This window comes from Rhincodon typus, chromosome 19 (genome assembly GCF_021869965.1).
Source record: "Rhincodon typus isolate 14 chromosome 19, sRhiTyp1.1, whole genome shotgun sequence".
Lineage (NCBI taxonomy): Eukaryota > Metazoa > Chordata > Chondrichthyes > Orectolobiformes > Rhincodontidae > Rhincodon > Rhincodon typus.
The window spans coordinates 44623751-44647477 of NC_063350.1; the positions used below are offsets into that span (position 1 = coordinate 44623751).

Consider the following 23727-nt stretch of genomic DNA (forward strand, 5'->3'; position numbering starts at 1 on the left):
TCTGCAGCATGGAGTGGGCTAGGAAGCCTGAAGTGGGACTCTGGCAGCAGTGTGCCGTAGCAGTGGACAAGACAAAAGTTGGACTCTCTTTAAGTTATCTTTTCTCATCTTCTTCTGTGAATGGCGCTTATGTACGAGTGACGGCACATACTTTTCACTGTATTTTATCCTTTATTGTCACATGCATTCAATATATTCAATCTCATTTAAATCTTCCTCCACCACGCACAAAATTCTTAATTTTTCTCATTCATAGTAAACTGTCTCAGCATAAAAAAAATACCGATGGCTAGAGTTTCAAATACTTTTATTTGTACAAATGCAGTTCTACAAGCTTTTGTTTTAAAGGAAGTTCTACCGTTAATTAAACAGCAATGAAATGCATTTCAGCATTTATCACAATTAGGGTGCCTCTAAAGTCCCTTTAAGGTTAACAATTACTCAAAACTTACTGTAAGCAATACATCACAGGTAGAGGATTTAGTCTGTAGTTAATGTAGAAACCTGAATTAGTCCAGCAAGGAAATAAACAACTTCTTCATTTAAAAATAAACAACTATTTTTCTTTGTGTAGACCAATTTTCTGTTTTTCTCTGCACCTTAGTCACTGTTAAAGAAATAACGTCAACTTGTATCTTTCTATTGGTATCCAGTGAAGTTAACTATTCAGCGACTGAATTCTACAAATCATTACAAATGTTGCTGGAAATAAAGATAAACACTGTGAATGATGAAATTTAAAAAAAAAATGAAAATGAAAGACTTATCTCTTAGTTAATCAGCATTTGCAAACAAGCCAAAAAAGGCTAAAAGCTTTTGTGTGAAGATCCTGGAAATTTTCTCTTTTCAACTGCTGACTGGTGTAAATATCTTTTTTTTTCTGGTTGGGAAATGTCAAATTTCATGGAAATGTCATTCAAACCATAGGTTAAAACATATATACACCTCCATTTCTGATGATAGACAAAAAGCAGAAACAAAGTGCTTTTATAAAAAGTACATCTAGCATACAAGATGGAAAGCAACATTTGCACTCACATATGTATTTCACTGAAACACCAAATGGAACTGCCGTCTTCAGAATATGGTTCAATTTTACATATATTCAAGGTGGACAGTTTGTAACAGGTATATTTATATCAAAACAAATCCATTTTCTTCAGAAAAATGCAAGTCAGACATCTTAGTCAAATAGTGCACCGGTTTGAGTACAAAATATCAACTACTTTGTTTCTACAGATTACGTGTCATGTAACACATTATGCAATATTAACGCTAAGAAAAAATAAGTTTGGTTTTGACAGGAAATCATTAAAGCAGACTTTTTGAATAGAATTTGTAAAGATCTCTGCTGTAGGAGTGGCAAGTTTTAGTTGATTGAATGTTGTGGTGCTCGATCAGTATGGTAGTTTTTTTTACTGTGAAGGAAGCACATTCTTCAAACATGTTGCACGGTATATTAAAATCAACTTCACTGTTGTGTTCCCAGTCCAATAAAATTCAGTGAAGATTTTGTAGGCCCACCTTAGACTGCAAGTTCGTTATTGTATTTCTCAAGACTTATCCAACATTTACAGACTAACGATACTGTGTTCTTAGAAATTTTCAAGTAGAGCCAAGATTCTTTTCTGTTCACTTTCTTTAAACTCGTCATTCTTCCCATCGCCAATATTTTCTGCATATTCTGGAAAACAGGTTTTAAAAAAATGAAGGAGGCAGAGACAACTATGTTTCAGGTTAAATATCATATTCATTTCATGATTTAAATGCACTTTTCCTGCAAATCATGTGCCATTGTAGCACAAATGAGGAATACTCAAACTAATATGAAAAATCTCTTAAGTGCCACAATGGAAAAAATTCAATACACTCTTCAACTAGAGATATATTTTTTTTGTAGTCAGTAGCATTTAGAGGTGGTGGTTATTGTTGTGAAAATGACAGGATCCAGAATTCCAAGACGACGCAGCGTTCCAACCAATTTGTAAGTAACGTTGGGAAGGTTTTGCATTTTGGGAATTGTGGGGATCAGGTTTGAGGGGCAGGGGGTATCTTTCAACAGGTCTCTTTTCCACATGTCAAATTCCTCAACCAGGTAGACCGCCTCGAGTTACAAATCTAATAAATTGTATAATTTTAGTTTAATATTAAATGCTGTGAAAGTGAGTTTCTGTGGATGGATGGATGAGCTTGGTGCATTGAAAGGGCTACCCTTTCCTCAAAAATGTCAGTGGTTGGCCTACTGTACATTATGTTTTAATCACGAAATAATAACTTTCCCAACCTCTAGGCATCCCAAAGTACATTTAAGTGATGCACTTCTTTGTCTGAAGTTCACTCAGGTAAAATGTAGGAAAAACAGTCAGTTTGTACACAGCCAACAACCATCACCTCGCAAACAATGAAAAAGACAATTTGAATAAATGTTAAGATCAATATTTTTACAATGAACATAATCCAATGGACAGTTGGTAGGTTAACTAGCTGTGATGCAAGGTGTGAGATTCATATAGATTTTAATCTAATTTATTTTAGAGCTTGGATTTAGGACGAATAGCATACAAGTTTTGGTCTGTGTGTACGAGGGGTTTAATGATGAACTTGTCAGTTATCCTGGAGGTGATGATTTTTTAAAAAATTAGTAATGATGGAGAGGTCCCTGGGGCAATGATGAGAATTTGCTTACATTGGGAGAGTTTTGAGTGGACACAGTAAACGTTAAGGAACATTAGCTTACTTGCTGTTTCGAAGGAGCTTTTGTTTGTCAGTTTGCAGAACTAATTGAAGTTAGATGTATGAAACAGTTTCTCCTCGAGAGCAGAGTTGGTTTCAGAAAATTTAGTAAACGGGTTACCTCAGGGCAAGGATATTAGTTGAAAAGAGCAGACCAGAAATGTTTAGCCAAAACCCTGAAGAGTTACTGGAAGCTGAAAAACTCTAAGCTCAGTTGTGAGACTAATTGAAAAAAAAGGCTACCAAATTCTCAAGACTGGGGATTGAAAGAAACAAGTAAGTTTAACCTACAGATATGACAGAGAAGTAAATATTCTCTGGTGTTTGAGTACTATAAAGTAAAGGTATTAGGACAGAGGGGATTGCAATTTTACTGTATTTTGAAATATATAAAATTGTATGTTATGTAACATTTATTCTATTCTATGACTGGTTTATTCTATTCTATCTTCTTTTACTTTGGAAAATAAATTCTTTCATTCTTAAAACTGGATATGCAACATTTCATGCTGATGTTGTGGTGACAGAACACCTCATTAAATTTAAAAAAAAAACTAGTTCTTAGCAAGCTAGCTTCAGGTCTGGGATCTGACTTGCCCAGTAATAACAACAGCTAGGATCAGAACAGCCATATATTATATATGTTAATCACTATGACAACACACATTCTTGTAAAACATAAATTACCTAATATTCTGCTTAATACAACTTTAATTTTCCATCTTATTGCCTTATGAACTGCATTACTGTTATAGTGACTAAATTTAAAAATATTAGGTAATCTACAAATATAAAGAGAAATGGATAGAGATAAAGGAAGAGGAAACATTAGTAAGAGTGAGAAAAAATTAATGCAAACGCTGATCTTTAGCTTCATGACAAGGAAATCCATCAACTCATCATACATATGGTCAAAGTTGAGGTTGGATGGTGTGGAAAAACAGATTTTAAACAAAAAGCTGGCAGGGTTGAAATGGAGCCAGAGCTATGTTCTCTACAATGCATCAGAACAACACAATTTTGGAAGCAAATGGTCCTTATATCGGAGAGGTCTATTCAAGTAGGAAATAATTAAATGAATCTGTAACCATGCAACAGCTTTGAAGGGTTCATGAAGTATACCTCTATAAATGTCAATACCCTCCAATCCTGTTTGCTGACTTAGTCCCTCAAAGAAAAACAAGCAGCAAACAACGACTTGATTTACTATTACTACATACTAATCCAAGTCATACAGGTCTGGGAATAGATGGCGAGAAATCTAACGATCTTACAGACAATTTTCCCAACCATAAAACCTGGGCCCCTCAAGATGAAAACTGTAGCAAATTGCTTTTATATCATCTTTAAACTTTGCAAACTTTCTCAAAGGATGGGCTGAGAGGACACTAATGCCCTGTGAAGCCTGCTGCAAACTAAATCTGATCTTAGGCTATAACTCCATTTTCTTACCCACTCCCTAGATGCCCTGATTCCTGGAGACCAAGCATTTGAATATATTTAAGGCTGAGATAGACAATAATGGAGCACCTATAACTCATGAGAGCGGAGAATTCCAAAGATTCCTTACTTCATGCTATTTTTGGATGATTTTACTTCTACGCTGGTGGAGAAACAAAGTCTCTGGGGAAAGATGGGGATGAGGGGGACAGTATGGAGGGAGCACTGGAGGTGCCACTGTTAGCTCTCCAGTTATTAGTTGTGGAAAAGCACAGCAGATGCTTCAGAATCAATTGTTTATCTTTTGTGGTAGGAGTCTAAATCAAAATGGTGACTGAGATTTCATTACATCTCCCAGAATGACAAAACAGAAGGTGTCTAGGAACCAATACTAAGTTCAACTTGGCACTAATAAACGTAACACCAGGGTTAAAAAAGAAATAACAAATTTAACATGTGCCAAAAGAAACAGACTGAAATAAGTGGTGAATCTAAATCAGGGAATGGAATGGCATTGTTTGTGGAGGAGAATGTATGGAAACATATCAATTTGCATCAGAACTACTAATAATGAGAAAAAGTCAAAACTCTATGAGCTTTAAGTGAAAGTTAAGTACAATATAAGTGGACCACAAAAATGGTTAAAAATAACTCATTCTTCAAAAATAAAATCCAAGGCAGTTGTCAGGATTTTTGAACAAAGGCCTCTAAATGCAGTGTTTGGTTTTTGGAATTAACTGCTGAAAATCTTACATTTTCTCAATAGGCTTCTCAACCAAAGGGTGGACAGACTGGGTTCCCAACGGCCAACAAAAGCAGCTAGGAGCAGATGATAGGTAAGTACAAGATAATAGAAAGAGGATGGAGTTGGACACTGTGGACTGTGACTGCTGGAGTCAGATTTTTGGGCTCTCAGGAAACATTTCTCCTCCAACAGACTTGAAAGTAATGCTGTAAATGCATTTTCCTCATGGATTTGGTTCTTCCTGCATTTTTCTATCTGCCGGGGTTTTCAAGCCCCAGAAAACCTGACATGCATGAAATAAAATTAAAAATGCATTTAAATGGCCCATCTTGAGGAGGGATTGGTTATCTGTCCTTCATTTTGTCTCTATTGAGCTCCGGATTCAGTATTTAAGTTTTTCTGCCTAGTACATTCCTCCAAATTCATTTGCCCTTGGCCAATAAAAGTATTTCTCATTCATCCAATTTGATGGTCATAATTTTGCTTTATAGTGCAGAATAACAAAAATTGAGGCTAAGATATCATGCTTGTTCGGACTCGGAATGCTACAGAAATGCACTCTGACAAAATTGCTATGAACAGCCACAAATTTGAGCCATCCTAATTCATCTTTTCCTCAAGTGTTGGATTTTTACTGTAATGTAAGGGCACTTTTTGGAAATACTTATTGTATATGCAGCAGCAAAAGGGTTCATTGAAACTGGGGGGAATCGTGAATGGTGGGACATGATGTGTATAATACAGTTTAATATTTCATATGTATTGTATACAATGGGGCTGTTTATTATCTCACTCATCTGATTCATAAAATGCATTAAAAAGGTTGTGCAATGCTTCCTAGTCCTTAAACATATTTGAAACAGGTAACAAGTTTATGTTATTCTACTTTGCCTCAACATGACAGAAAAGGTAATAATGACAAATAAGCCCATCAGTACTTTGTCTCCTTTAACACAGATTTCCCCAGTCACTCGACCACCACTTTTCACAGAGGAAATTTATAACTAAGCTTTACTTTCAGTTTTAGTGCAGAATACTCGGCCAGTGACAAGGTAGCTGAATGATTGACAGGAAAGCAGCGCAGAACTGAAAATACAGATCGAGATTCAGTTCAGCAACCTTTCAGCATTAGTAACTCGAAAGAGAAACCAATTTTACCTGGATGTTGCCTTTACTTTGCTGATATTCACTTGTGAGGCACAAATGAACTCATGGGGAAAATTGAGACAGCAAGATCTACAAATCTACCATATTCTTCCTGAAACTTGTATGAACATAAACTATTTAGTTCCCCAAGTCTGGCAGCTTTCCCATAAATGAGCATAAAACCTCATTAAAAACAAACATGGCAAAAGGGATCCAAGGAGATCAAACTGACTTCATTAATAAGAGGAGTTCTCTTAAAATGGCTGAAAGACTGACAATATCTCACTGGTGACCGGAGTTGCTGCTGTTCCTTCAAAGGCATGAAAAATCCGTAAGTTCAGAATACTGAATGAATGAATGAATAATCGATGATTGTATTTTACATAAGTGACAGAACACCAAAAATCTCCACATTTGCCAACAAGGCACTCAGTTGACTCTACAGCTGCATTCACATACCCACACAATACAGCATTGAAAGAAAACATATTGCAGTGATATTTATTTTGAGTAATTCACAAATAGAAGTGATCCATTCATGTAAGGAATTAAATTGGGAATTTGAATTTGTATTTCTAAGTGAGATGCCCATGATGTCAACAGAAGTGTCGGAATAAACAATACCATAAGCAATAAGGCCAATTTAGAAACATCTTGGATTAATTTCACAAATATGGGTGAAGAAGGCACAAGGAGATGAGATTAATTTGGAATGGCATCATGTTCGGTGCAGACATGGTGGGCCAAAGGGCCTGTTCCTGCGTTGTACTGTTCTATGTTACTGTTCAACAGTGTGTGATGGATTATAGAAACAGGACAAGATTAAAATACTGAAAAGGTAATTAAAACCAAGCCATTAAACCAATCATATCATATAAAACAGGTCTCAGCAGGGGATGGCGATTTTCTGTGTATAAATTGTGTTCTGCTGTAAATCTTTAAGGTCTGTTGAAATAAAAATCAGATATTACTGCAATTCAAGACACTGGTGCAGCAGAGCTTGAGTTCAAACCATGTGATTCAATTACTGAAACTGGCCATCCATCACTGCCCACATGGTGCCCTGTGCTGCTAGGGAAAAAAAGACAGAATAAAATCACTTCCCACACCTGCACATACTTTTATAGAACAGCAGCTGGAATAATTTCAAGGACATACATTTTGAAGGATCTTCAGCCCTTGATTTATGCCTGCCTAACATCATAGTCTGTCTTTTTACACTTGATTTTTAAAGTATCAGATGCTATTAGAGATGTTATTTCAAATGGGAACATTTCTAATTTGGAGGCAACATTAAGATAATCTGCTGGAAAATGTAAACCAATAATTGATCAGACAGGTATGTATCTTTATTGATTATTCACAATAACGTATAACTTTCCTGAGTGACTGAAGAGAAGGCAGTGACATAAAACAGTAAATTAGCTCACATTATCAATACATTGCTATTTGTAACATTAGCCATTTTAACATGTGGGAGAGGCCAGGGATTGTTCTGAATCTGGCCCAATTGCCCTCATAATCACAGCAGATGTTGGAGGTCAATGACACTCTACCTTTCCCGGTGAAGTACAGGATACTTATATATACCATATTACAATGGTTACATGCAATATTGACATCATTGCTTGTCACGTCCCCTGTGAATATACGATCAATGATGGATAACTTCAACACCCACTTTGGGTCCTCCCATCATCTCATGATGTTTGCTAGACTCCTTATTGCCTATCCTTAGGCTCATACAATTATTGACCACGTTCCAACACCGAATGTTATGTCCGTTCCTAGACATTTGCCAACCTGCATCATGTACTTGCTTATTACTCATGACTTTTCAAATTTGGTCATGTAATTTTATAATCCTTGCTGATCTTAGTACAGAAGATTAAAATGGATGTTAATTTCTATCAATTGTTAAAATATTTGTTATATCAGCTCCATATAAAGTTATACATAGTTAAACCTAATACTATGATTTTGTGACAAAGCTGGCGATTTCAGGAACAACTTCGTTCTTATCCAACTTGCGAAGTGACGATTGTTTATTCTCTTCAGGGCCTAGTAACCCTGTTTCAAACTTGTTTCTGCACCCCACCCCCACCCCACCTTGTTACATTATTTGTCTCTTGGTACTCTTATCAGGTTATCTTGTTTAGACGTTTTTGCTGTTCTAATCTTCTTGCTAACAGAAAAAAGTTTCTTCAAGGATGTGTCTGCAGCCTAGGCTAACTTCCTTCGGAAATCTAACTCCCCAATATCTGATAAATTTAAGTTTTTATTCTACAAATATGTGTCTACTTTAATATGTAATTGTAATTATTTAAAAAGTTTCATCTCAGGTAGGTTAAACTATTTCATATAAAAAAACGGAAATTCAAATCAGATAGTGATCAGAGGAAGGGTCACCGGACTCGAAATGTTAACTCTGTTTTTTCCTTCACAGATGCTGCCAGACCTGCTGAGCTTTTCCAGCAACTTTGTTTTTGCTTTCATCTGAATTGCCTTATCAGAGCTTTATTGTTTACATTCTAGTCCCATCTTACTAAGACTCGGAGACATTTTGTTGTCTGTCTGTGAAGGCAATGATTTCAGCTATACGAAATGCTGCATCAGCTAACATTTCCTTCGATTGTCTAGGAAATCCCTAATAGCAATTTTGTCATATTCTGCCATGGGCAACTACAACAGAGAGTACCCTAAATGTGAATATGGGACCTTGTCTCCACTAGGATTGTGCAGTAGTCACTCTTATTGTTATGGTCTTGGACAGATACATCTGTGGCAGGCAGATTGGTGAGGATGAGGTCAACTACTTCCTGTTAGTTCCTTTACCACCTACCGCTGACACAGTCTAGCAACTATGTCCTTTTGGACTCATCCTGCTCGTTCAGTGGTGGTCCTGCTCTTGTTAATGTACATTGAAGTCACTCACCCACTGTACATTCTGCATCCTTGCTCCCTCAGTACTTCCTCCAAATGGCATTCAACATGGAAGAGGAAATGATTCCCCAGCCCTGGGCAGGGGTAGACAGCAAAAGGCTTCTTTACCCATATTTAATCTGATGCTTTCATGGGGTCCATACTCAATCTTTGAGTACTCTCAGGGCAACTCCTTTCTGACTGTACACCATTGGACCAGCACCTCTGCTATGTATGCCCTGTCCTTGGAATAGCGCATCCTCAAGGATGGTGATGTTGGTGTCTGGAATATTGTCTAAAAGGTATGATTTCATGTATATGAGTATGGCAGGCTGTTGGTTGACTAGACTGTGGCACAATTTTCCCAATTTTGGCACTAGCTCCCAGATATTGGTAATGAGAACTAAGAATGTCAGGCTGAATAGGATACGACTGACTGGCTTGCGAGGCCATTTCAGAAGGCAGTTAAAAGTCAAACATATTACTGTGGATCTGGGGGCCAGATATATAATTTCAGATATTCATAAAATGTTCAATGTAATTTTCTCAATAAAGCCAGCCAACCCATCTCCAAATTTCTCAAATGCTCAGAAAGAGATGCAAGTTGTTTGATATCAGATCAGCTGCACTTTAGATAAAATGTGTAATCTCTGACTCTGTGACCATTCTGCATTGCATATATTGCTTAGGTATGCCCATGATGACTCACATTTTTTGTATGCAGTCATCAGATGTACCCATAGACTAAAACTACATTGCAGGTACTGGTGTCTTAAAAAAGCATAATACTCAAACTGTGACAATGGAGCCCATGCAACTGGTCAATTTTAGTTACATTATAAATGATTACGTAAGAGGACAATACCTTGCAATGCTGAAGATCCAAAAGTTAATTTGCAAAGATCAATGGAAGTTCTTCTGAGCTATTTAAAAAACAGGCCTTCTACTCAGAGTTCCACATGGCTTGACTTCAAACGACAGATTACAGCCTCACTTGAGTGTTATTGAGATCCATCACTTCACTCTGGCTATGTATCTGAAAAGCTCTTTCAGGAACACAACTGAAGATGTATTTGCAGCAATAGCCATCTTGAAAACATGCACCCCTTCCTGTCTAAACAATATATCCTTTACTTCCATTCAGAGACTTACCACCATGATTGGACTGTGATGACAGGCATAGCACTACCGAAGAATGACATTCAAAAGCAATTCAATAATTATTTTCAAATTAACTGCAAATTCAAACTGAAATACTTGCAATGCAGAATGTGGAACTGCGGTTAGCATTTTATGGTCATTATTTTGGAAAATATCTTACGAAATTTACCTTCTATTCTCAGAAAAGAGGAACATTCAATAATGAAAACTACGTGTAATTTAACTACTACATATATGACAAACAAAATAGATGACTGTTAATTTACTGGAAAAATAGTGTCCATAAAGCTCTATTAGCTTATGCCCAAAACGTGAATTTAAAAAAAATTGCATACAATTCCATACTGGAATATCTAGCTTGGAAACTTGCAAATAGTTTAGAAATTAGTACCTGAGCATGAGAATTTGACATTATTTTAGAACAGACTTGTGTTGACCCCTATACATTATAAGAAATGTATAATGGTAATTAATAGTTATTATTTATTTTGCTCCCCTCTACAAGTTGTTTCTCTTTTCCTACATCTTTAAGTGAACACTGACATATCTGAGATATCACAAGCAACTTCTAAAATGTTGGCCCATGTGGCCAAGAAGAATCTTAACAGTCAGTGCTGGCAAGATATTTTAAGTAACACACATTACAATCAAAATTGATGTGGGTTTCTGTTTAACTTTCTATTCTCTTCAATGGAGAAAATAGTTCTATTGTACAGAAACAGCCTTTTGATCTGTCTGGATGTTTTCCATTTAAGGATTTTCTGGGTATTTCAAAGTTGATATGCTTTTCCAAAATTCTCTGTGAAACCGTTTGCACTCCGAGACTGCTAGACACTTGCCAAGCCATCATCTACCAATATTGATTTTGTGCGCTTAAATTTGTTAAAATTGAATTTCAAAAAGTACAACGCTGCAGATCATAATTTTTATGGCACAGTCAGGGAACTTAAAAATGCAGTAGGATTAATTTTTGAATACCTAATTTTATAATGAGCAATTAAAAGTAAATGCATGTTTAGAGCATACCTGCATAAAGTTTCTTCTTAAATAGAGAATTTCTAGTTCACTAAAATTTAGCAATAGGTCATTACATTTAATTAAATTCCAGGAAGCTCAGCAGTGCAGTGTTAAATTTGACCAAGGAAAGCAATGGAGAAAAATTATTATAGTAATTTTAGGTAAAGGTTTGTGCTGAAAGGAGCTTGATATATGCTAAGGTTTTAACTTGGCTTACATCCTTACTTTTGAAACTGTGTTCAATGCAGTGGGAAAAAAATGATTTAGGTCTCTACTACCTTAAAGCAGCTGCAAAATCACGAATGCTTACAATTTCACATAGTTATCTCAGCAATGTGCTTATCAGTATATTGAACTTGCATTTGCGCTAACTATTGGATGGATCTTGATTTTAATTAATTAAAATGATGAAAAGTAAGAGCCAAGAGTTAGGTGCTGCAATTTTTAACATGGCTGCAGATCTGTTCAAAGATGGGGCCAATTTGAAGCAGAGCTCATATACTGAAGGAAAAGATTAAAATAGATATTTTAAAAAATGCTATAACAAAATGGTTAATATCATGACTAGGACACATTCCTCTCATGTATAAAACTGCAAATAGCCAAAGGTTTAGAAAAATTTCAATACTGTAAACAGCAGAATATTGGAACAATTTCCATGTACAATTCAGAAAGGAGAGGCAGAAGGATAATGCTAATGTCACTGGACTAGTAAACTAGAGGACCAGGATACTGATGCACTGATTAGCTGATAAATCAATATACCTCCATGTTGAACACCACTTGGAGAATGCACCAAGGGTGGGAAGGGCACAGAATATACTCTGGGTGGGGACTTCAACATTTATCACAAACAGTGGCTTGGTAGCATCACGACTGATTGAGCTGGCCTAGTCCTAAAGGACATGGCTGCTAGAGTAGTTCTGTAGGAAATGTTGAGAGAACCAACAAGACAGAAAAGCCAACTTAACTTAATCCTCATCATTCTACCACTCACAGATGCATCTGTCTTTGATAGCATTGTGAGCAGTGACCAGTGCATGGTACTTGATGAAACACAGTCCTGCCTTCACATCAAGGATAACATTTATTCAGTTGTGTGGCACCATCACCATATATGGCAAATAGATCTAGTAGCTCAAAGATGGACATCCAAGAGGTACCACAGGGCATCTGCAGTAGAACTGCATTCAACCATAATCTGTAACTTCATGGTTTGGTATATCCCCCATTATACCATCAACATCAAGCTGAAGAACCAACCCTGATTTAATGAAGAGTGCAGGAGGGCAAGGCAGGAGCAACACCAAGCAGTAATACTTAAAAATAAGGTATCAATTTGAAGCTACAACACAGAACTACTTCCATGCCAAACAGGGCTAAGTGATCCCCGATCAAATCAAGCTGTGCAGCCCTGCTGCAACCAGCCATGATTCATGGTGGTCAATTTTTTATTCCCCTTTAATCATTCACAGGATGAGGGCATCGGCAGCATTTATTACCCATCCCTAATTGCCCAGAGGGCAGTTAAGAGTCAACCACATTGCTATGGGTCTGGAGTCACATATAGGCTAGACCAAGTAAGGACGGCAGTTTCCTTCCCTAAAGGACATTAGTGAATCAGATAGGTTTTTCCGACAATCAACAATGGATTCATGGTCATCATTGGGATTCTTAATTCCAGATAATTAATGAATTCAAATTCCACCACTGCCATGGTGGGATTCAAACTCGGATCCTCAGAATGTTCTCTAGGTCTCTGGAGTAACGATCCAGCAATGATACCACTAGGCCATCACGTTCCTTACAATTTCACAACAGGAGAAACAGGCTGAACAAATATCCTCATCTTCAACAATGGTGAAGCACTGTACCTTAAGTCAAAAGATAAAGCTGAAGTGTTTCCAGCTATATTCAGCCAGAAGTGTCAAGTGGATGATCCATCTTTACCTCCTCTTGAGTTTCTCAGATCACTCTTCAATCAATTCAATTCACTCCATGTGATACTACACTGCAAAGGCTATGGGCCTTAACAACAATCTGCCAATATTACTGAAGACTTGTGCTCCAAAACTAGTCATGGCCCTTGCCAACACTGCTGGGATCTCTGCAGTAATATAAAAAAGTTGCCCAGGTACGCCATGTGCACAAAAACCACAAGAACTCTAAACTGACCAATTAAGCCCTATCAGGTTACACTCAGTATGTGAAGTGATGGAGGGAGTTGTTGACAATGCTGTCAAGAAGTTCTTGCTCAGCAAGAAGCTGCTCATTGAGACTCAGTTTGGGTTCTGCCAGGGGCACCGAGTTGCTTACCTTATCAGTCTTGGTCCAAACATGGACAAAAGAGTCGACCTACAGATATGAGGTGAATGACATCAAGATTGCATTTGACTGAGCTGGCATCAAGGAGCCCTCACAAAATTAGTCAATGGGAATTAGGTCAAAATCTCTACATTCGGGGTGGCACAGTGGCTCAGTGGTTAGCATTGCTGCCTCACAGCTCCAGGGACCTAGGTTTGATTACTGTCTTGGGTGTTTTTGTGTGTGTGTGGAGTCTGCATGTTCTCCCCGTGTCTGTGTGGATTTCCACCAGGTGCTCCAGTTTCCTCCCACAGCCCAAAGAGGTGCAGGTTAGGTGGACTGACTAAATTAAATAGTCCTGTGGTGTCCAGGGATATGCAGGCTGGGTGCATTAGCCATGGGAAATGTAAGGTTATGGGGATAGGGTGGGGGGGGTCTGGGTAGGATTCTCTTCAGAGGATCGGTGCAGATTTGATGGGCCAAATGATCTCTTTGAGCACTGTAAAGGTTTTCTAATTGCAATCTATGATTGGAATAACAACTAGCATCATTGAAAATACTCAGAGATAGCAAAAACTGTAGATGCTGGAGTCAGAGACAACACAGTATGGAGCTGGAAGAACACAGCAGGTCAGGCAGCATCAGAGGAGCAGCAAAGTTGACATTTTGGGTCGGGACCCTTCTTCAGAAATGGGGAGGAGGAAGGGAGCTGGGAAATAAATAGAGACAGGAAGGGTGGGGCAGGGGAAGGTAGGTAGAATGATAATAGGTGAGTGCAGGTAGTAAGTGGTGGTGATTGGTCAGAGAGGTGGGAGGGACGGATAGGTGGGAGAGGAGATGGACAGGTTGTGTCAGGTCAAGGAGGTGGGTACGAGAGGGAGGGTTGGATATGGGATGAGGCCATTGGGGGGAGGTGGAGAGATTTTAAAACTGGTGAATTCCATGTTTAGGCTATTGGACTGTAGGCTCCCAAGGCAGAATATGAGGTGTTGCTCCTCTAGTTTCTGGGTGGTGTCAGTGTGACACTAGACGAAGCCCCAGATAGACATGTCACCCAGGGAGTGGGAGAGGGAGTTAAAATGGTTGGCGACCGGAAGGCGTTGTCGTTTGTCACGTACAGAGCGCAGATGCTCCACAAAACTGCCGCTGAGTCTACACTTGGACTCGCCGATGTAGAGGAGGCCACATCGGGAGCAACGGATATAGTAGACCAAGTTGGCAGATATACAGGTGAACCCCAGTCTAATGTGAAAGGTTTGCTTCAGGCCTTGAACGGAAGTGAGGGGGGAGGTGTAGCGGCAGATGCACTGGCACTACACTCCACCTCTTCCTTCGCTGCATTGATGACTGTACTGGCGCTGCCTTGTGCTCCCATGAGGAGCTTGAACAGTTTATCAACTTTATTAACACCTTTCAGCCCAACCTCAATTTCACCTGGACCTCTCCGCCTCCATCTCTGTTAACCGCCTCGAAACTGACATCCATTTCAAGCCCACCGACTCCCACAATGACCTGGATTACACCTCCTCCCAGCCACCCTCCTCCAAGAATGCAATCACTTACTCCCAATTCCTCCGCCTTGCTGCATCTGCTCTCAAGATGGAGTGTTCCATGCCCAAACATCCCAGATGTCCTCCTATGTCAAGGAACGCAACTTTCCCACCTCTGGTGATCAAGAATGCCCTCAACCACATCTCCTGCATTTCCCACACTTCTGACCTCAAAACACCTCCCCCCAACAAAAATAAAGATAGAATCCCTCTTGTCCTCACTTATCACCCCACTAACCTCCGTATCCAACGGATCATTTCGCACAATCCGACCCCACAACCAAAGATATATTCCCCCCCACCCCTATATGCCTTTTGTAGGGACCGCTCACTCCCTACTAACCCCACCGCACCCGGCAACCGCAGGAAGTGCTACATCTGTCCATACACCTTCCCCCTCACCTTCATTCAAGGCCCAAAGCAAACCTTTCATATTAGACAGGGGTTTACCTGTACATCGGCCAACTTGGTCTACTGTATCCGCTGCTCCCGATGTGGCCTCCTCTACATTGGTGAGACCAAGTGTAGACTCAGGGGCAGTTTTGTAGAGCATCTGTGCTCTATACTTGGAGAGATGCATTTTCTAAAGAGCTTATTTCACTTTAGTTGCTCTTTCTTTTTATATATCTAAAGAAGATCTCACTGTCAGTTTTTATATTCTGTGCTAGTTGGCCCTAATAGTTTATTATAAAGACAGAGAAAATCTTCTTAGTCTTCCTTTGTTGGATTCTGAATTTTTCTCCAGTCTTTGGGGTTATCACTGACTTTCACCTGCTTAAAGGCTTTTCTCCTAACTTCCTTGGTTAGTCATCATTGGTTTATTCCTCTATTAGAATCTTTCCTCCTGACTGGGATATATTTTTTCCAAGTGTCATGAATTACCTCCTTAAATATCTGCCACTGCTTGTTTACTGTCTTTCCTGTTAATTTATTTGCCCAGTTCTGTTGAACTAAATCTATCTTCATTTCATTGTAATTCCCTTTATTTAAATTAAGCAAAGTTGTTTCTGATATGTGTTTCTCCCTCTTCAACTGAATATCAAACTCTGTTATGTTACAATCACCTCCTCTTGGAGCATCTTTTATGAGGAGGTTATTTATTAAATCTGCCTCATTACCCATTACCAGATCTAGGATGGCCTGTTCCCTGGTTGGCTCCATGACATATTGCTGTAGGAAACTATCCCTAATGTACTCTACGAATTTGTTGTCATAGCTACCCTTTCTAATTTGATCACCAGCATGATTCAGGTAGAGCCTGTCCCATCGGAACAGCTCCCTCCTTCCCCAGTACTTGTGCCAATGTACTATGAGTTTGAACCCATTTCTCCCAAACCAATCTTTGAGCCACGTGTTTACCCGTTTAATCCTGTTAACTCTGTGCCAATTAGCTCATGGCTCAGGCAGTAATCCAGAGATTATCATCCTTTTGGTTCTGCTTCTTAATTTAGCCCCTAATTGCTCACACCAAGAAGAAATTCAAGGGAATGATCATTTGCAACAAGACAGAATCTAACCATTGTCCTTTGGCAATTAGTGCCATTAACATCACTGAATCCCCCACTATTAATAATCTTCCATGTCACTGTTGACTAGAAATTGAATTGTAACAATAATTTCACAACTATGATTGCAAGAGCAGGTCAGAACTATGAATTCTGCGGCAAGTAATTTGCCTCCTGTCTCCCTAATGCCTGTCCTCGACGACTAGGCACAAGTTAGGAGTGTGATGGAATACTCTCCACTTGCCTGGATGGGTGCAATTCCAACAACTCTCAAGAAGATTGACATGATCCAGGACAAAACAGCCCACTCCATCCGGAATCTTCAACATTCACTCCTTTCATCAGCAGTGTGTACCATCTACAAGGTACGCTGTATCAACTCACCAAGGTTTCTTTAAACAGCACCTTCTAACCCTCGCTCATGAACAAGCAAATGATAAAATAAAAGCTTTTATGATCTGTTCATTTGTATTCCATACTGTCTGGAGTTATTTTGTTAACTGTCACTGCCATTTTCATTAATAATCCAGATCTGGCTTTGATTTGCTACTCTCATTATTTTCAATTCCTCTACTGCAGACCTTCTCTATGGCTCTTTCTTCAGCTGGAATAGCGAGACTGCACCTTGACAGACTCCAAGACATATAAAGTAGAGACTTCCCTTTATAGTTCTTAAGAGCACTGGGCCCAAAACATTAACTCTGTTTTCTCTCAAAAGATGCCGTCAGACCTGCTGTGTTTCTCAGTTTCTTTCCTCTGTTTCCGAGTTTGTCTTTGTCAGAGCTGAGGGGGCGGGTTTAATTACCTAGTCATACATTAGTTAGCAAGTTAGCTAAGAAACAGCAAAAAAACCTGCCCATGAAGATAGCCAAGATCAATGACAACCAACTTTAGGATGTAACAGAACTGACAACAAAAGAATGTCAATTACAATTTATTATCTTGTTTCACGATGTTTTCTTGTACTCAACAGGCAACTTGCCAATACATATCCACTCAAAAGAGTACCAGTAGTAGAGTTTAACTTTCACATTTCAAGATTTGAACATGTATCGAAGCTGCAGGATTGAGAGTGTGCTACATTGTCAGTTGTGTTTTTAAGTTAATATGTTAAAATGAGAGCTGTTTTATTAGATGATAGAAAATACTCCTGTCAATCAAGACACAATCTGACAAGAAATGAGGATCTTTCCAGCTATCCTCAACAAAACAATTGTCCTTTACCCAACAGCACTAAAAAAGATGAACTGGCCATTTAGCTAATTGCTGAAGCTTGTGCATGTTGTTATCATTCTAGCTGATGGTAAGACCTGGTTTGATAGCTCCAAAGTATTATTTGTTTTTTTGTTTACTGTGAGGGTCACTCACTGAACAAATTCACAAGTGGCTGCTTTTACTTTTCACAATGAAACACAGAAAAATAGGAGTAGAAGTAAGCCATTCAGCCCACTGTGCCTGAAGACACCCTTTAATATACATGGCTGACCCTCTACCTCAGTGCCATATTCGCAATCTCTCAACATGCTGTAATGAACGCTGACATATTATTTAACCCCTTACTTGCTTATTGCACCTATATGCTTACTTTCAGTTAATGCCTTGCCTGAAATCTTTAAACAAGCTGCTTACTTAACTCAGTATTATTGTTAAATATGGGCTTGTTAAACTCATGTCTTCATCAGCCGTGCAAGGATGTCTTCCTCTCTGACACCTCCACACTACTTCTGGGAGTTATCTTTAATTAGTTTTTTTTAAAATTAACCTATTTTTCTAATCAACTAGTCAGAGATGTATTATGCACCTTTGGAGCAGGTGGGAATTGAACCCGGGCCTCTCGGTCCATGGGTTGGGACACTACCACAGTGCCACAACAGCCTTAAGTTCTCTTTTAAGAAACTCTGGATTTCTTCTCAACCCTGCCTCAAATGCTTTAGACTGTTACTTATAGCATTTACACTATTACATATCTGTTTCTCTCTGCATTATACAACTCAAGTCAGCAATCACCTTAATAATTAACTTCCCAGGGGACTTTGATTTTCTTTGATTAAATAGGTCACACTGTTGAAGAATTGAAAACCAACATCCATATTTTCAATTTGTCCAGAAATTTCTGAAATTTTGATTTCTAATTTGCAGCATCATTTGCTTGATCTCACGTTAGTGCCTGTTTACTGCCAGAGGTGTACTGAACTGGCAATAGAGTTTTTCACTCTTGCTGAAACATTCTTCCAAAACGAATGTGAGAACAGTTAATTCCTGCATATGGATTAAAGCAATATGTCCAAACATAAAGAAAGCAACAAAGTTCCATACGCTTAAACTTAAGATTTCCCTTGGAGGGGGGCAATTCCTCTGCTTTGATGACAGACTGCAAATTTCAGACACTTCACAAAATCTTGGATATCTACTGCTCTTTCATGAACCTATCAAAAAATCATTAAAAGGAAGGGCGCAGAACGCAAAGACCTTTTGTAAAAATATAGTATCCAGCTTGTAATGGTTTTCAAAAAGCCACTATTTAGCAGTTATTTTCAGAGCTGACATTCAGAAATCCTTGGCTTCCCATAAATATGGTTTTCGGCATTGGTGCACACTTGCTCCTTGGAGAGCAGAGCTTCTACTAAAATTGAACCACTTCTTTACTCTAAGAGCTGAATTGGGTCTGCTTTACAGCTGATTTCAACACATTTGTCATGGGATTGCACTTCACACATAGCTGGGGGATGTAATAAAACAAACACAAACTTATTAGGCTGTGAATGTGCAGTTAATGAACCCACAATCCATTATTCTTCAACTGCGTCTGAAACATTATGTACTCCCTCTGGGCCTAACGACTGTCACAGTCGCAGGCAAATTAGCCTAAATATGTGTAATATAAAGCCACAAGTATCGACTTGCATGCAATATTAACACAAATATTCCAGTAAATAAGTTTACAAAATGGTACACTGTTCCGCTGTGGGCTGTTAATGCATGAGTTTTGCTGTGTTTGACAAACCAAAAGAGGCCTTGCCTGAAAGACGTTATGTAAGGGGAAGAAGCCATTTTTGTTGTAAAGATCCAATATTAAAAACTTTTTAGACTCATATAATTAGAGGATAAATAATGGAATATGCACAGATTGAAAAATTAACCAGTGTTGTGCTACGTCATTCCATCCAGACACTGAGGAGACAGCACAAACTGTTGTGATTAAAGTTAATTTATATTCAAGTCAATTCAATTTATTCAATGTCAGAATATTCAAATATATAAATTCTATCCATTTTACTTACAAACCAGATGTGCCAAGCCAATATCAAAATGTGCAATAATAGCTTTGAGTGCATGGTACCATATCACAAATGAATAATAATGCAGTGAAACTCTTGACTCAAATCAATGTTTGCTGATTTGTATAGGTTACATAAAGTTCATGACAGAGGTGAATATACAGCAACTGTTAGCAAAATATCAGAATGTTTCTCTGATATCCAATAGTGCATTAACAAATATTTCCTCCAATTAAATACTGGATTTGAGAACAGGGGTAGTGAAAATCTTGCTTCAATTGTATTGAAGCTTCTTTGAACTGCACCTAAACGACTGTGTGCAGTTTTGGTCTCCTTACCATGGGAAGGATATTATGACCTTAGAGGCTGTGAAACAAAGGTTCGCCACTCTCATTCTTAGGGTGACAGGTCTGTCCTATGAAGACAGATTAAGCAAACTGGGCCTATATTGTCCAAAATTTGAAAGAATGAGAGGTTATCTCATTGAAATCTACAAAATACTTAATGAGATATATGCATGTATGATGGTTCCTTGGGTTGCGGAGTCTAGAACAAGGGAACACAATTTAAAAATAAGGGGGATGCCATTTCGGATCAAATGAGGATAATTTGTTTTTCTCAGGGGGTTGTGAATCTTTGAAATTCTCTGCCCTAGAGGGCTAGGGAAGCTTAGTCTTTGGGTTTGTTTAGAAATTGATAGTTTACCAACAGCTTACAAGTTCTCTTGAGGATAGTGTGGGTAAAATGGATTGAAGTGATCAATCAGCCATGATTGTATTAAATAGTAGAACAGGGCTGACAGGCTGAATAGCCTACTCCTGTTACTGCGCTCCAACCAGAAAGACTCACACCATAGTTTTTGACCCCTGCTCCAAACTCTGCTCCCTTACTACCAACTGCATCCCTTCTCTATGACAACAATTTTAGATTAAGTCAATCTACTTTCAAGATTCACACCACATTTGAACCAGAGAGGAGTTTCTATTCTCATAAGCATTCCATCATAAAATCTATTTCCATCCCTACAACTACGTTTGACTTGTCTCTGACTCAGTCTGTCAGCTGCTGCTGAAATCCCCTGCCATGCTTTTACTTATAGATTTGACTACTCCAACACAGACTTATCTGGTCTCCCACATTCTAGCCTCTGCCCACTTGGGGTCATTGAATTCTCTGGTACTCGTATCTTAACTCTCAGCAAAGCCCATTAATTTTTCACACCTGTGGTTACTAATCTACACTGACTACATTCTACCAACATTTAAGATTTTAAAATTCTCACCCGTTTTCAAATTCCTCCATGACTTGACTCCTCGCTATCTCAATAAATTATTCCAACCTCCTATAACTCCAGGAAAAGGTTCCTCTCTAATTTTCATCTTTTGTGAATCCCAGATTATAATCACTCTGCCACTGGTAAACTTGCTTTCAGTTATCCAGATTCCAAGATTGAGAATACCTTCCCTAGATCTCTCATCCTCTCTACTTTGTTTGACTTATTTAAACCTTACCTTTCTGACCAAGCCTTTAGTGATCTGATTCAAATATCTTATGTGGCTGTGTCGCACTTTGAGTGTTCCTACTGTTGTTTTTCTGGAATTGGTTGCAAATGTTTCTCTTCTCTTTTGCACTGATCATTGAGAATGGAGATGTCTTTGAAACCTCCTCTTCTTGATCATCTTGGGAGGCTTTATTACACATAGTGCCCTATGTGAGTTGTTGCTGTTACAATTAAGGTTCACATAACAAAAAACTTAAAAAGGGAAGAGTAGGGAGTTTTCATGTGCAACATTTAGCTCTCAATGAGTAGACTATTAATTTGAATAGACTCTTATCATTGGACTTCACTGCAAAACCAACAAATTTCAAAAGTTCTACAGAAGAGGGGATCTGGTGATTTCAGGTTGGTAACCTTGACAAAGAATATGCATTGGCCTGCATGGATTTCCAAACCACAGCTGTATTCACAGAACAAATTGATCTCCTAAAAGACAGGTTGTATGTGAGGTTGACAGGGTTTTGATCCACACCACACACATAATTAAACTCATTTAAGAAATATCATTTTTCTATAGTCTTGCAATGCAATATTCACAAGTACAAATTAAGTAGAAAAGATGTTTCTGTCTAATAGAAAAAAAACTTTGGTTCCTACAGAGCTAATGAATATGTTCTGTTTGCTTATTACCAGTGCAGGTAAATCTACCCAAAGACTAAAACGTCAAATTCTCATTGTTTGTACAGCATAAGGCACATTTTCACTTCCATCGAGTTCTGTAGGATTAAAGTAAAGTAGTAAAGAAGGGGCATGAAATCTGAACAACCAGATAAAGAGATAATAAATAACAATACACAATGGAACAAGTTCAGCAACTTAGGTTGGCACTGAAGACCTAACCTGACACCTTCACCGTTAGTCAAATAACACTGGAAGCTCATGGCTCCAAATGAACTGACAAAACTAATGTGGATTACACAGGTCAAACATTAGGGAAAAAAAAAATTAAAGTACAACATTTTTGTCCATTGGATAATAATAGATATGTGAACACCATCATAGCATATCGCTGAAATAGACAGCACAAAAGAATTCAGGGGAAAACTGGCTGCATATCGAGACAAGGCTGGTTTATTGAAAAACAAATAGATAGCTGAGTGGAGAGTTGATAAAAGACAAGAGATGCATTGGAAATTAATGGATATTGCTATCCCTCAAAAGATCATGTTCGTACCTCTCATAATATGTCTAACCACTTTGGTTGAACCACCTCGCATATTCAGGATCTGGTGTACACGCTGTCTTATCTGAAAATAAGCGTAAATACAGTCACAACACAACACCAATGTCAAACCAAAACAAAGTTAGAATTTACCTTACTATTTTTGGAGTGTCTGTCACATGGCTTTTTCATATTTGCTTTGGAAAGAACTGACATACACAAGCATCAAAATAAATAATGAAACTTCAAAACGATGAAGGAGAGGGTAGGCAGAGAGGTGGGGTAAAGGAAGTCAGGACTGGCAAGATGGAGCAATGTGGGCTTGGGTGAAAAGGAAGAATGTGCTATGGGGTGGAATGGAGAAAGGATGTAGAAAGCACAGTGAGGGTGGGTTAGGGGAGAGAAGAGCAGGTACAATGCATCCAGCCCTATCTGACTAAAATTAAGGACAACACCTTGAAAGAATAACACTCGCATAAACAATTAAATTCTTGTCAGCATGGCAGTAATTGCACATATGGAACACTCTTTTTCCTGCAGACTGTATGACATTTATAATAACAATGAAGCTCGTCTATTTAAAGGTAGCCTTTTTATGCTGCTATAACAGTCGTCTCAAGGTTAAGTCATGAGGCAGACAATATGCAGCACCATAAAATATCCTATTCCCGGGCAAATGAAGTAACTATTCACCAGGGTTTCATTGACTTTTTTTTAACCTATATGCATCAGTTCCTTCTGCTTATGAACAAAGTGAAACAAATTGAAGAAACAATGTATTAGCATATTAACATTCTATTTCATAGGCTGACAGGATATGCAGTTGGAGTTATAAAACTCATAAACCGGTGATGGCCCATGCAATTTTGCAGGAAGAATCTTTTTTTGTGAAGTGATGGTCTTTTTAAGAATTAGGATTTGCTTTCTAGTTAAAAACAGCTGGATTCTAGTAAATAATCAGGTGATCAGGTTGCCTAGAAATGAAAAATAAGGTAGAAAAGGGGTCAACAAGTTAATTACAGGTGTGAGAAGGTTCCTAGGGGTGGTTCTCTGTTCAAGCAGTTTAATTTGACAGGTTAGTACAGTTCAAGTGAAGGAAACAACATTATGAGCAGAATTTGGTTGAAAATCTGGGTAGTGGCTAAACAAATTAAACTTTTCTTAACATACAAGGTCTATTGACAATGAGTTAAATTGAGAAGAGAC

At 38.4% G+C, this 23727-nt stretch overlaps 1 protein-coding gene across 1 annotated transcript in view; it reads right to left on the minus strand.

The window, feature by feature from the left end:
* Positions 1-290: 290 nt before the first annotated feature.
* ctnnbl1 (catenin, beta like 1) overlaps positions 291-23727 on the minus strand; it is a 156668-nt gene continuing 133231 nt past the window's right edge. Inside the window, exons 15-16 of the mRNA XM_048608403.1 lie at positions 22534-22606; positions 291-1684 (exon numbers count right to left, since the gene is read on the minus strand). Coding sequence (XP_048464360.1) covers positions 1596-1684; positions 22534-22606 — 162 coding nt within the window. The 3' untranslated portion in view covers positions 291-1595. The remainder of the gene's footprint in view (positions 1685-22533; positions 22607-23727) is intronic.